The following is a 13,381-nucleotide window of genomic DNA, read 5'->3' as shown; positions in this document are numbered from 1 at the left end:
GGCCTCACCAGGCCTCACCGGGCCTCACCAGGCCTCACCAGGCACTAAAACCTGCAAGGTGTTAACTAGGCCTCACTAGGCCTCACTAGGCCTCACCAGGCCTCGCCAGGCCGTACCAGGCCTCACTAGGCCTCACTAGGCCTTACCAGGCCTCACCAGGCTGTACCAGGCCTCACTAGGCCTCACCAGGCCTCACCAGGCACTAAAACCTACAAGGTGTTAACTAGGCCTCACTAGGCCTCACTAGGCCTCACCAGGCCTCACTAGGCCTTACCAGGCCTCACTAGGCCTCACAAAGTGTTAAGTAGGCCTCACCAGGCCTCACTAGGCCTCACTAGACCTCACCAGGCCTCACTAGACCTCACCAGGCCTCACTAGACCTCACCAGGCCTCACTAGGCCTCACAAGGTGTTAACTAGGCCTCACCAGGCCTCACCAGGCCTTACCAGGCCTCACTCCCCGACACGGCAGACTCAACAGCAGGAAAACCTGCACCTCCAAAGCCGCCGGAAGGAAAGAGGGGCAAAAACCTCTCCTCTTTTCTTCTTATACCCCGGCTTACATAAAAATCGTAGGGAACACCGGGTAAATCTGGGCCCTTCCTTGGTTACAAACCGGTCACCAAGGAAGGCCCAGACCAAACTACCACAGCGCAAAAGGCCTGCAGAAGCCCACAGGAGTCCCTTGGCAATGCCAGAGCGGGCAAATCCTGAACTTTTTCGGTCTCTGACGTGGTTCCCTCCCCGTGCAGGTGCGGCGGGCGCTGGTGCAGGTGATCAGCGCCATGGCCCACCATGGCTACCTGGAGCAGCCGGGCGGGGAGGCCCTGCTGGAGTTCCTGGTGCGCCAGTGCGCCCTGCCCGCCGGCGGGGACAGCGGGGTGAGCTCTGCGCGCCCTTTTTTCCCCCTGCCTTTTCCCCCCCCCCCTTTTTTCCCCCCCTTTTTTCCCACCCCTTTTTTTTCTCGCCCTTCCCCCCCCCTTTTTTCCCCCCTTTTTTACCCCCCCTCTTCTTTCGCCCCTTTTTTTCCCATCTTTTTTTCTCCCATCCTTTTTTCCTCACTCTTTTTTCCTGCCTTTTTTCCCACCCTTTTTTCCTCCCTTTTTTTCCCACCCTTTTTTCTCCCGCTCTTTTTTCCCGCCCTTTTCCCCCACCCTTTTTTCCTGCCTTTTTTCCCCACCCTTTTTCCCCACTCTTTTTTCCCCCCTTTTCCCCTGCCCTTTTTTCCCCCCCTTTTTCCCCACCCTTTTTTCCCCCCCTCCTTTTTCCCCCCCTTTTTTCCCCGCCCTTTTTTCCCCCTCCTTTTTTCCCCGCCCTTTTTCCCCCACCTTTTCCCCCACCCTTTTTCTCCCCCCTTTTTCCCCGCCCTTTTTCCCTTCCCTTTTCCCTCCCCTTTTTCCCCGTCCTTTTTTCCCCACCCTTTTTCTCCCACTCTTTTTTCCCCTCCCTTTTTCCCCTGCCTTTTTCCCCCCCTTTTTCCCCCCTCTTTTTCCCCTCCCTTTTTCCCCCACACTTTTCCCCACCCTTTTTTCCCCCCTCCTTTTTTCCCCCCTCCTTTTTCCCCCCCCCTTTTTCCCCCCTTTTTTCCCCCTGCCCTTTTTTCCCCCCCCTTTTTCCCCCCTTTTTTTCCCCCCTTTTTCCCCGACCCTTTTTCCCCCCTTTTTCCCCACCCTTTTTTCCCCCCTCCTTTTTTCCCCTCTCCTTTTTTCCCCACCCTTTTTCTCCCACTCTTTTTCCCCACCCTTTTTTCCCCTCCCTTTTCTCCCCCTCTTTTCTCCCCCCCTTTTTCCCCCTGCCCTTTTTTCCCCCCCCTTTTTCCCTGCCCTTTTTCCCCCCTCCTTTTTACCCCCTCCATTTTTCCCCCTGCCCTTTTCCTCACCCCTTTTCCCCACCCCCTTTTTCCCCCCCCTTTTTCCCCTGCCCTTTTTTCCCCACCCTTTTTCCCCCACCCCTTTCCCCCCCTTTTTCCCCGACCCTTTTTCCCCCCTTTTTCCCCGCCCTTTTTTCCCCCCTCCTTTTTTCCCCACCCTTTTTCTCCCACTCTTTTTTCCCGCCCTTTTGGTGACCCCAAACCCCCTACCCACCCCACACCCCTCACACCACCGGGGTGGTGACCCCCTTTTGGGGGCCACAACCCATCCCACCCCCGGGCCCTTCCCCTTATCCCTTCGATGCTCTGTGGGATCTCTGTGGGGAGATCCCAAAACTGAGAGGGCTTTGGGTTCCCTTCCAGCCCCCCAAAAAGGCCCCCCCGGACCCCGAGGAGCTGACGAGTGACAGCGTGAGGAGCATCAGCATCAACACCCTGTTCCTGCTCAGCACCACCGTGGACAGGATGAGCCACGTGAGTCCCTGTGCCACGTGGGACGGGGGTGGCACTGCTCCCATCCCTCTGGGAACTCCATTTGGGAAGCTGGTCCTTTTCCTGGGATCCCCCTCACCTGCTCCCCGAGCCCCTCTGCTCTGGAGCCGGGCTGGGAGAGCTGGGAATGTTCCCCTGGAGAAGGGGAAGGATCCAGGGAGACCTTGGAGCCCCTTCCAGGGCCTGAAGGGGCTCCAGGAGAGCTGGAGAGGGACTGGGGACAAGGGCTGGAGGGACAGCACCCAGGGAATGGCTTCCCAGGGTTAGGGGGGAGAGTGGGAAGGGATTCCTGGCTGGGAGGGTGGGGAGGGGCTGGGATGGAATTCCCAGAGGAGCTGTGGCTGCCCCTGGATCCCTGGGAGTGTCCAAGGGCAGGTTGGATCCCCCTGGGATGGTGGGAGGTGTCCCTGCCCATGGGAATGGATGTTCCTCCTGCAATCCCACCCCAACTCCTGCAATCCCAACTCCTGCAATCCCAAACTCCTGCAATCCCACCCCAACTCCTGCAATCCCAACAATTCCTGCAATCCCACCCCAATTCCTGCAATCCCACCCCAATTCCTGCAATCCCACCCCAACTCCTGCAATCCCACCCCAACTCCTGCAATCCCAAATTCCTGCAATCCCACCCCAAATTCCTGCAATCCCAAACTCCTGCAATCCCACCCCAACTCCTGCAATCCCACCCCAACTCCTGCAATCCCACCCCAACTCCTGCAATCCCAAACTCCTGCAATCCCACCCCAATTCCTGCAATCCCACCCCAACTCCTGCAATCCCAAACTCCTGCAATCCCACCCCAACTCCTGCAATCCCAAACTCCTGCAATCCCACCCCAACTCCTGCAATCCCACCCTGAGCTCCTGCAATCCCACTCCAATTCCTGCAATCCCACCCCAACTCCTGCAATCCCACCCCAATTCCTGCAATCCCACCCCAACTCCTGCAATCCCACCCCAACTCCTGCAATCCCACCCCAACTCCTGCAATCCCACCCCAACTCCTGCAATCCCACCCCAATTCCTGCAATCCCACCCCAACTCCTGCAATCCCACCCCAATTCCTGCAATCCCACCCCAATTCCTGCAATCCCACCCCAACTCCTGCAATCCCACCCCAACTCCTGCAATCCCACCCCAACTCCTGCAATCCCACCCCAATTCCTGCAATCCCACCCCAACTCCTGCAATCCCACCCCAACTCCTGCAATCCCACCCCAACTCCTGCAATCCCACCCCAATTCCTGCAATCCCACCCCAATTCCTGCAGCTCAGCCAGCGGGACTTGAGGAAGGAGGAGGGAATGGAGGAATATCCCCCTGGAAATTGGGGATACTGGGATCAGGGGTTAGGCCAGGCCTGGGAATCCTTTTCCACCCTCTGAGCTCACACTTGGTCCTTCCTTGGGATGGGAAGGGGACGGGGGGATGGCTTCAAACTGGGAAAAGGGGAGATTTCCACGGGATATTGGGAAGGGATTCCTGGCTGGGAGGGTGGGGAGGGGCTGGGATGGAATTCCCAGAGGAGCTGTGGCTGCCCCTGAATCCCTGGGAGTGTCCAAGGGCAGGTTGGATCCCCCTGGGATGGTGGGAGGTGTCCCTGCCCATGGCAGGGGATGGGAATTGAGGATCCCAAAGGTCCCTTCACCCCAAACCATCCCACGACCCTCCAATCTCCCTCTCCCGCTCTCCGGGTCTCCATCCCATGCCCACCACAAGGCCCTTCCCTTTTCCCACAGGTGCTGTGGCCCTTCCTGCTGGAATTTGTCACCCCCACCCCCTTCACCAACGCCCTGACCCCGCTGTGCAAGAGCCTCACGTTCCTGGCCCTGAAGAGGCAGGAGGAGGGAGAGGACGGGGCCCTGATCCGCTACGACCTCAACGGTGCCGCTGGAGACTGGGATGGGGGGTGGGATTGGGGCCATCCCATGGGAAACTCAGGAGGGATTGGGGCTGTCCCATGGGGGATGATCCTGTGGGGGACACAGGAGGGATTGGGGCCATCCCAGGGGGGACACAGGAGGGATTGGGGCCATCCCAGGGGGGATGATCCTGTGGGGGACATGGGTGGGATTGGGGCCATCCCATGAGGGATGATCCTGTGGGGGACACAGGAGGGATTGGGGCCATCCCATGGGGGATGATCCTATGGGGACATGGGTGGGATTGAGGCCATCCCAGAGGGATGATCCTATGGGGGACACAGGACGGATTGGGGCCATCCTATGGGGGACACAGGAGGGATTGGGACCATCCCATCCCATGGGGGATGATCCTATGGGGACACAGGAGGGATTGGGGCCATCCCAGGGGGGACACAGGAGGGGTTGGGGCCATCCCATCCCATGGGGGATGATCCTGTGGGGGACACAGGTGGGATTGGGGCTGTCTCATGGGGGATGATCCCAGGGGGGACATGGGTGGGATTGGGGCCATCCTATGGGGGATACAGGAGGGATTGGGGCCATCCTGTGGGGGATACAGGAGGGATTTGGGCCATCCCATGGGGATGATCCTATGGGGGACATGGGTGGGATTGGGGCCATCCCAGGGGGGACACAGGTGGGATTGGGGCCATCCCAGGGGGAATGATCCTATGGGGGACATGGGTGGGAATGGGGCCATCCCAGGAGGGATGATCCTATGGGGGACATGGGTGGGATTGGGGCCATCCCAGGGGGGATACAGGAGGGATTGGGGCCATCCCATGGGGGATGATCCTATGGGGGACACAGGAGGGATTGGGGCCATCCCATGTGGGACACAGGAGGGATTGGGGCCATCCCAGGGGGGAGGATCCTGTGGGGACATGGGTGGGATTGGGGCCATCCCATGGGGGATGATCCTATGGGGGACATGGGTGGGATTGGGGCCATCCCATGGGGAGGATCCTGTGGGGGACACAGGAGGGATTGGGGCCATCCCAGGGGGGACACAGGAGGGATTGGGGCCATCCCATGGGGGATGATCCTATGGGGGACACAGGTGGGATTGGGGCCATCCTATGGGGGATACAAGAGGGATTGGGGCCATCCCAGGGGGGAGGATCCTGTGGGGACATGGGTGGGATTGGGGCCATCCCATGGGGGATGATCCTATGGGGACATGGGTGGGATTGGGGCCATCCTATGGGGGATACAGGAGGGATTGGGGCCATCCCAGGGGGGACACAGGAGGGATTGGGGCCATCCCATGGGGGATGATCCTATGGGGGACACAGGAGGGATTGGGTCCATCCCACCCCGTGGAGGATGATCCTATGGGGACACAGGAGGGATTGGGGCCATCCCATGGGGGATGATCCTATGGGGGACACAGGAGGGATTGGGTCCATCCCACCCCGTGGAGGATGATCCTATGGGGACACAGGAGGGATTGGGGCCATCCCAGGGGGGACACAGGAGGGATTGGGGCCATCCCATCCCATGGGGGATGATGATCTCATTCTCTCTTCCCTTCTTTTCATAGCAAACCTTCCCTCTCCCCACGCTCTGACCACGAGGCTCCTGGTGAGTGGCCTGCAGGGATGTTTTTTTTTTCCCTGCCTTTCCCTGGATGTTGGTGCCTCCCTCAGCTTTCCCAGATGGATCAGGAGAGGCAAAAACCCCCCCAGAAATCTGACCCGGGTTGCCCAGAGGAGCTGTGGCTGCTCCAGCCCTGGGAGTGTCCAAGGGCAGGTTGGATCAGCCTGGGATGGTGGGAGGTGTCCCTGGTTGGAACCAGGTGATCCTTAAAATCCCCTCCAACCCAAACCACTCTGATATTCCATGGGGAATCCCTGGGAGTGTCCAAGGCCAGGTTGGAGCAGCCTGGGATGGTGGGAAGTGTCCCTGGTTGGAACCAGGTGATCCTTAAAATCCCCTCCAACCCAAACCACTCTGATATTCCATGGGGAATCCCTGGAAGTGCCCAAGGCCAGGTTGGATCAACCTGGGATAAGGGAAAGTGTTCCTGGTTGGAACCAGGTGATCCTTAAAGTCCTCTCTGACCCAAACCACTCTGATATTCCATGGGGCATCCCTGGGAGTGTCCAAGGCCCAGTTGGATGGGGTTTGGGAGTAACCTGGGATAGTGGAAGGTGTCCCTGCCCATGGCAGGGAGTTGGAATCAGATGATCCTTAAAATCCCCTCCAACCCAAACCACTCTGATATTCCCTGGGGCATCCCTGGAAGTGTCCAAGGCCAAGCTGGATGGGGCTTGGGAGCAACCTGGGATAGGGAAATGTGTCCCTGCCCATGGCAGGGGGTTGGAATCAGATGATCCTTAAAATCTCCTCCAACCCAAACCACTCCTGGGAGTGTCCAAGGGCAGGTTGGATCAACCCAGGACGGTGGGAGGTGTCCCTGGTTGGAACCAGGTGATCCTTAAAATCCCCTCCAACCCAAACCACTCTGATATTCCATGGGGAATCCCTGGGAGTGTCCAAGGCCAGGTTGGATCACCCTGGGATGGTGGGAGGTGTCCCTGGTTGGAACCAGGTGATCCTTAAAATCCCCTCCAACCCAAACCACTCTGTGATTCCATGGGGAATCCCTGGGAGTGTCCAAGGCCAGGTTGGAGCAGCCTGGGATGGTGGGAAGTGTCCCTGGTTGGAATCAGGTGATCCTTAAAGTCCCCTCTGACCCAAACCACTCTGATATTCCATGGGGCATCCCTGGGAGTGTCCAAGGCCCAGTTGGATGGGGTTTGGGAGTAACCTGGGATAGTGGAAGGTGTCCCTGCCCATGGCAGGGAGTTGGAATCAGATGATCCTTAAAATCCCCTCCAACCCAAACCACTCTGATATTCCCTGGGGCATCCCTGGAAGTGTCCAAGGCCAGGTTGGATCAGCCTGGGATGGTGGGAGGTGTCCCTGGTTGGAACCAGGTGATCCTTAAAATCCCCTCCAACCCAAACCACTCTGATATTCCATGGGGAATCCCTGGAAGTGCCCAAGGCCAGGTTGGATCAACCTGGGATAAGGGAAAGTGTTCCTGGTTGGAACCAGGTGATCCTTAAAGTCCTCTCCGACCCAAACCACTCTGATATTCCCTGGGGCATCCCTGGAAGTGTCCAAGGCCAAGCTGGATGGGGCTTGGGAGCAACCTGGGATAGGGAAATGTGTCCCTGCCCATGGCAGGGGGTTGGAATCAGATGATCCTTAAAATCTCCTCCAACCCAAACCACTCCTGGGAGTGTCCAAGGGCAGGTTGGATCAACCCAGGATGGTGGGAGGTGTCCCTGGTTGGAACCAGGTGATCCTTAAAATCCCTTCCAACCCAAATCACTCTGATATTCCATGGGGCATCCCTGGAAGTGTCCAATGCCAGGTTGGATCAGCCTGGGATGGTGGGAGGTGTCCAAGGCCAGGTTGGATCAACCCAGGATGGTGGGAGGTGTCCGTGGTTGGAACCAGGTGATCCTTAAAATCCCCTCCAACCCAAACCACTCTGTGATTCCATGGGGCATCCCTAGGAGTGTCCAAGGCCAGGTTGGATCAGCCTGGGATGGTGGGAGGTGTCCCTGGTTGGAACCAGGTGATCCTTAAAGTCCTCTCCGACCCAAACCACTCTGATATTCCCTGGGGCATCCCTGGGAGTGCCCAAGGCCAGGTTGGATCAACCTGGGATAAGGGAAAGTGTTCCTGGTTGGAACCAGGTGATCCTTAAAGTCCTCTCTGACCCAAACCACTCTGTGATTCCCTGGGGCATCCCTGGAAGTGTCCAAGGCCAAGCTGGATGGGGCTTGGGAGCAACCTGGGATAGGGAAATGTGTCCCTGCCCATGGCAGGGGGTTGGAATCAGATGATCCTTAAAATCTCCTCCAACCCAAACCACTCCTGGGAGTGTCCAAGGGCAGGTTGGATCAACCCAGGACGGTGGGAGGTGTCTCTGGTTGGAACCAGGTGATCCTTAAAATCCCTTCCAACCCAAACCACTCTGATATTCCCTGGGGCATCCCTGGGAGTGTTCAAGGCCAGGTTGGATCAGCCTGGGATGGTGGGAGGTGTCCCTGGTTGGAACCAGGTGATCCTTAAAATCCCTTCCAACCCAAATCACTCTGATATTCCATGGGGCATCCCTGGAAGTGTCCAATGCCAGGTTGGATCAGCCTGGGATGGTGGGAGGTGTCCAAGGCCAGGTTGGATCAACCCAGGATGGTGGGAGGTGTCCAAGGCCAGGTTGGATCAACCCAGGATGGTGGGAGGTGTCCCTGGCTGGAACCAGGTGATCCTTAAAGTCCCCTCCAACTCAAACCACTCTGATATTCCCTGGGGCATCCCTGGGATTGTCCAAGGCCAGGTTGGATCAACCCAGGATGGTGGGAGGTGTCCAAGGCCAGGTTGGATCACCCTGGGATGGTGGGAGGTGTCCCTGGTTGGAACCAGGTGATCCTTAAAGTCCCCTCCAACTCAAATCACTCTGATATTCCCTGGGGCATCCCTGGGAGTGTCCAAGGCCAGGTTGGATCAACCCAGGATGGTGGGAGGTGTCCAAGGCCAGGTTGGATCACCCTGGGATGGTGGGAGGTGTCCCTGGTTGGAACCAGGTGATCCTTAAAGTCCCCTCCGACCCAAACCACTCTGTGATTCCATGGGGCATCCCTGGGAGTGTCCAAGGCCAGGTTGGATGGGGCTTGGGAGTAACCTGGGACAGGGGAAGCTGTCCCTGCCCATGGCAGGGGGTTGGAACCAGGTGATCCTTAAAGTCCCCTGCAACCCAAACCACTGTGATATTCCATGGGGCATCCCTGGGAGTGTCCAAGGCCAAGCTGGAAGGGGTTTTGGAGCAGCCTGGGACAGGGGAAGCTGTCCCTGCCCACGAGCCGACGGGACAAGACGCTCTTTGCGCTCCCTCCCGACCCAAACCATTCGATGATTCCACGACTTCCACTCCTGTGTTTTGTCCCACATTTCCCTGCTGAGCTGGATGTGCCTTTCCCAGCACTGACCCCTTGTCCCATGTCCCCTTTTCCAGGTGGTCTCCTCCCAGCCCTACGTGGGGGACGGCCGGGGCGCGGCCGCGCTGCGCCTGCTGCACGTGCTGCGCTGCAGCGTCCACCCCGCCCTGGAGCAGCTCTGGAACAAGGGCATCCCCCTCCTGGTGGAGCACCTGGAAGGTGAGGAAGGGAGGGGCTTCTCCTGGGGTCACCTTCTCCAAAATCAGAGAATCAGAGAGTCAGAGAATCACGGAATCAGAGAATCACAGAATCACAGTCAGAGAATCACAGTGATAGAATCAGAGAATCACAGAATCACAGAATCAGAGAATCACAGAATCACAGAATCACAGACTCACAGAATCACAGAATCACAGAATCACAGACTCACAGAATCAGAGAATCACAGAATCACAGACTCACAGAATCAGAGAATCACAGTCACAGAATCACAGTCACAGAATCACAGTCACAGAATCACAGAATCAGAGAATCACAGTCACAGAATCACAGAATCATAGTCATAGAATCAGAGAATCAGAGAATCACAGACTCAAACTCTCAGAATCACAGAATCAGAGAATCACAGACTCACAGAATCACAATCACAGAATCATAGAATCACAGTCATAGAATCAGAGAATCAGAGAATCACAGAATTACAGAGTCACAGAATTACAGAGTCACAGACTCACGGAATCACAGAATCAGAGAATCACAGAATCACAGAATCATAGAATCAGAGAATCAGAGTCATAGAATCAGAGAATCACAGAATCACAGAGTCAGAGAATCAGAGAATCACAGAATCACAGAATCACAGAATCACAGAATCAGAATCACAGTCATAGAATCACAGAATCAGAGAATCATAGAATCAGAGAATCATAGAATCAGAGAATCACAGAATCAGAGAATCACAGAATCAGAATCACAGTCACAGAATCACAGAATCAGAGAATCACAGACTCACAGAATCACAATCACAGAATCATAGAATCACAGTCATAGAATCAGAATCATAGAATCAGAGAATCACAGAATTACAGAGTCACAGAATCACAGAATCACAGAATCAGAGAATCACAGAATCACAGTCAGAGAATCAGAGAATCACAGAATCACAGAGTCAGAGAATCATAGAATCACAGAATCACAGTCATAGAATCAGAGAATCAGAGAATCAGTCACAGAATCACAGAATCAGAGAATCAGAGAATCACAGTCATAGAATCACAGACTCACAGAATCACAGACTCACAGACTCACAGACGCACAGAATCACAGAATCACAGTCATAGAATCAGAGAATCAGAGAATCACAAAATCACAATCACAGAATCACAGTCATAGAATCAGAGAATCACAGAATCAGAGAATCACAGAATCACAGACTCACAATCACAGAATCAGAGAATCACAGTCACAAAATCACAGAATCAGAGAATCACAGAAACAGGGAATCACAGAATCACAGAATTATAGAATCCCAGAATCAGCTGGGTTGGGAGGGACCTCCAAGACCATCCAGTCCAACCCTTGATCCAACCCCGCCGTGGTTCCCAGCCCGTGGCACTGATGCCACATCCAGTCTGTCCTTAAACACCTCCAGGGATGGAGAATCCACCCCTTCCCTGGGCAGCCCATTCCAATGGCTGAGCACCCTCTCTGCAAAGAAATTCTTCCTGATATCCAACCTAAACCTCCCCTGGCACAGCTGCAGACCCAGCCCTCTTGTCTTGTGAGAGTTGCCTGGGAAAAGAGACCAACCCCCCCCTGGCTCCCCCCTCCTGTCAGGGAGTTGCAGAGAGTGAGGAGGTCTCCCCTGAGCCTCCTCCTCTCCAGGCTGAGCCCCCCCAGCTCCCTCAGCCTCTCCTCACAGGAATTGTGCTCCAGTCCCTTCCCCAGCCTCGTTGCTCTCCCCTGGCCCTGCTCCAGCCCCTCCATGTCCTTCCTGAGCTGAGGGCCCAGAACTGGACACAGCACTCCAGGGGTGGCCTCACCAGCGCTGAGTCCAGGGGCAGAATCACTTCCCTGGCCCTGTTGGCCACCCTGTTCCTGAGCCAGGCCAGGATCCATCGGCCTTCTTGTCCCCCTGGGCACACTCTGGCTCCTGTTCAGCTCCCTGCCCATCCCAAATCCCAGCTCCCTTCCTGCCTGGCTGCTCTCCAGCCCCTCTGTCCCCAGGGGTTGTTGTGGCCAAAGGGCAGGACCCGGCCCTTGGCCTGCTTGAACCTCATCCCCTTGGAACCAGCCCATGGATCCAACCCATCCAGGTCCCTCTGCAGAGCCCTCCTGCCTTCCAGCACATCCACACTCCCCCCAGCTCGGTGTCACCTGCACATTTGCTGATGGTTCACTCAATCCCCTCATCCAGATCATCAGTAAAGACATTAAACAGGACTGGGCCCAACTCTGATCCCTGGGGACACCCCTGGGGATGGATCCCAGCTGGATGCAGCTCCATCCCCACCCCTGATCCCTGGGGACACCCCTGGGGATGGATCCCAGCTGGATGCAGCTCCATCCCCACCCCTCTCCAGGCCCACCCTCAGCCAGTTCCTGACCCAGCTCGACTCAACATGCCCAAATTCCTGGAAGTTTCTGGGAATAACAAGGAGAACTCCCCATGTCCTGGTGGCCCTCGGTGGTTCAAAGCTCCCTGAGGAGCCTTTTCCCTGTTTTAATAAGGAATTTAATCCCCCTGGTGCCACCAATTCAGTCAGTCCTGAGGGGTGGGGGGCAGGACAGGGAACATTTGAGGGCTGGTTTGTCCCTGCTGTGGGATGGATGGAAACTGGAGTCACCCCGGGATGGGCTGGGCTGGGAGGACCTTCGAGGTCGTGGAGGAACTGGGTGATCCTCAAGGTCCCTTCCAGCCCAAGCCATTCCATGACTCCAGGATCATCCACTCCCATCCCCTGCCACGGGCAGGGACACCTCCCACCATCCCAGGGGGATCCAACCTGCCCTGGGACACTCCCAGGGATCCAGGGGCAGCCACAGCTCCTCTGGGAATTCCATCCCAGCCCCTCCCCACCCTCCCAGCCAGGAATCCCTTCCCAATATCCCGTGGAAACCTCCCCTTTTCCAGTTTGAAGCCATTCCCTGTGTCCCGTGACCAGGAACATCCCAAGGAAGGCCCAAGTGTGAGCTCAGAGGGTGGAAAAGGATTCCCAGGCCTGGCCTAACCCCTGATCCCAGTATCCCCAATTTCCAGGGGGATATTCCTTGATTTCCTCCTCCTTCCTGAAGTCCTGTTGCCTGAGCTGCAGGAGTTGGGGTGGGATTGCAGGAATTGGGGTGGGATTGAAGGAGTTTGGGATTGCAGGAGTTGGGGTGGGATTGCAGGAGTTGGGGTGGGATTGCAGGAGTTGGGGTGGGATTGCAGGAGTTGGGGTGGGATTGCAGGAATTGGGGTGGGATTGCAGGAGTTGGGGTGGGATTGCAGGAATTGGGGTGGGATTGCAGGAATTGGGGTGGGATTGCAGGAGTTGGGGTGGGATTGCAGGAGTTGGGATTGCAGGAGTTGGGGTGGGATTGCAGCAGTGACATCCATTCCCACGGGCAGGGACACCTCCCACCATCCCAGGGGGATCCAACCTGCCCTGGGACACTCCCAGGGATCCAGGGGCAGCCACAGCTCCTCTGGGAATTCCATCCCAGCCCCTCCCCACCCTCCCAGCCAGGAATCCCTTCCCACTCTCCCCCCTAACCCTGGGAAGCCATTCCCTGGGTGCTGTCCCTCCAGCCCTTGTCCCCAGTCCCTCTCCAGCTCTTCTGGAGCCCCTTCAGGCCCTGGAAGGGGCTCCAAGGTCTCCCTGGATCCTTCCCCTTCTCCAGGGGAACATTCCCAGCTCTCCCAGCCTGGCTCCAGTGTAACCAGTATCCCACTGTGCTCTCTCCTAGAGAACACGGAGAAGTCCCTGGCCCAGCAGGAATGGGAGGAGAAGCTGCTGCAGGTGAGGGTCCCTGTGCTGGGAGGGCTGGGGGGAGGCCAGGGGGAACAGGTTTTCCCTGGATTTTGGCTCTGGAAAAAGGAGATTGAGGTTGGCACGGGGCGGGACGTGCAATTCCAGCTGGGAAAGTTAAAACCAGGAATC

At 56.9% G+C, this 13,381-nt stretch overlaps 1 protein-coding gene and 1 long non-coding RNA gene across 3 annotated transcripts in view; both read left to right on the top strand.

The window, feature by feature from the left end:
• The window catches only part of LOC127464462 (maestro heat-like repeat-containing protein family member 1), a 136,512-nt gene that overhangs the window by 37,576 nt on the left and 85,555 nt on the right, over positions 1-13,381 (top strand). Inside the window, exons 14-19 of the mRNA XM_051774800.1 lie at positions 752-880; positions 2,233-2,343; positions 4,099-4,243; positions 5,828-5,868; positions 9,317-9,458; positions 13,188-13,240. Of these exons, the coding sequence (XP_051630760.1) occupies positions 752-880; positions 2,233-2,343; positions 4,099-4,243; positions 5,828-5,868; positions 9,317-9,458; positions 13,188-13,240 (621 nt within the window). The remainder of the gene's footprint in view (positions 1-751; positions 881-2,232; positions 2,344-4,098; positions 4,244-5,827; positions 5,869-9,316; positions 9,459-13,187; positions 13,241-13,381) is intronic.
• Positions 6,804-8,921, top strand: LOC127464470 (uncharacterized). 2 transcript variants are annotated; one of them, XR_007901403.1, is made up of 3 exons: positions 6,804-6,838; positions 7,106-7,226; positions 8,889-8,921. It is a non-coding gene; the product is annotated as an uncharacterized LOC127464470 (long non-coding RNA). The 2 variants fall into 2 exon arrangements; XR_007901404.1 differs by lacking the exon at positions 8,889-8,921 and adding an exon at positions 8,567-8,599.

Source organism: Manacus candei, unplaced genomic scaffold (assembly GCF_025592945.1).
Source record: "Manacus candei isolate 608988 ecotype Guabito, Panama unplaced genomic scaffold, ASM2559294v1 h1tg000227l, whole genome shotgun sequence".
In the NCBI taxonomy this organism is placed as follows: Eukaryota; Metazoa; Chordata; class Aves; order Passeriformes; family Pipridae; genus Manacus; species Manacus candei.
The sequence above is the reverse complement of the archived record's forward strand: the minus strand, read 5'-3'. Positions and strand labels throughout refer to the sequence as shown.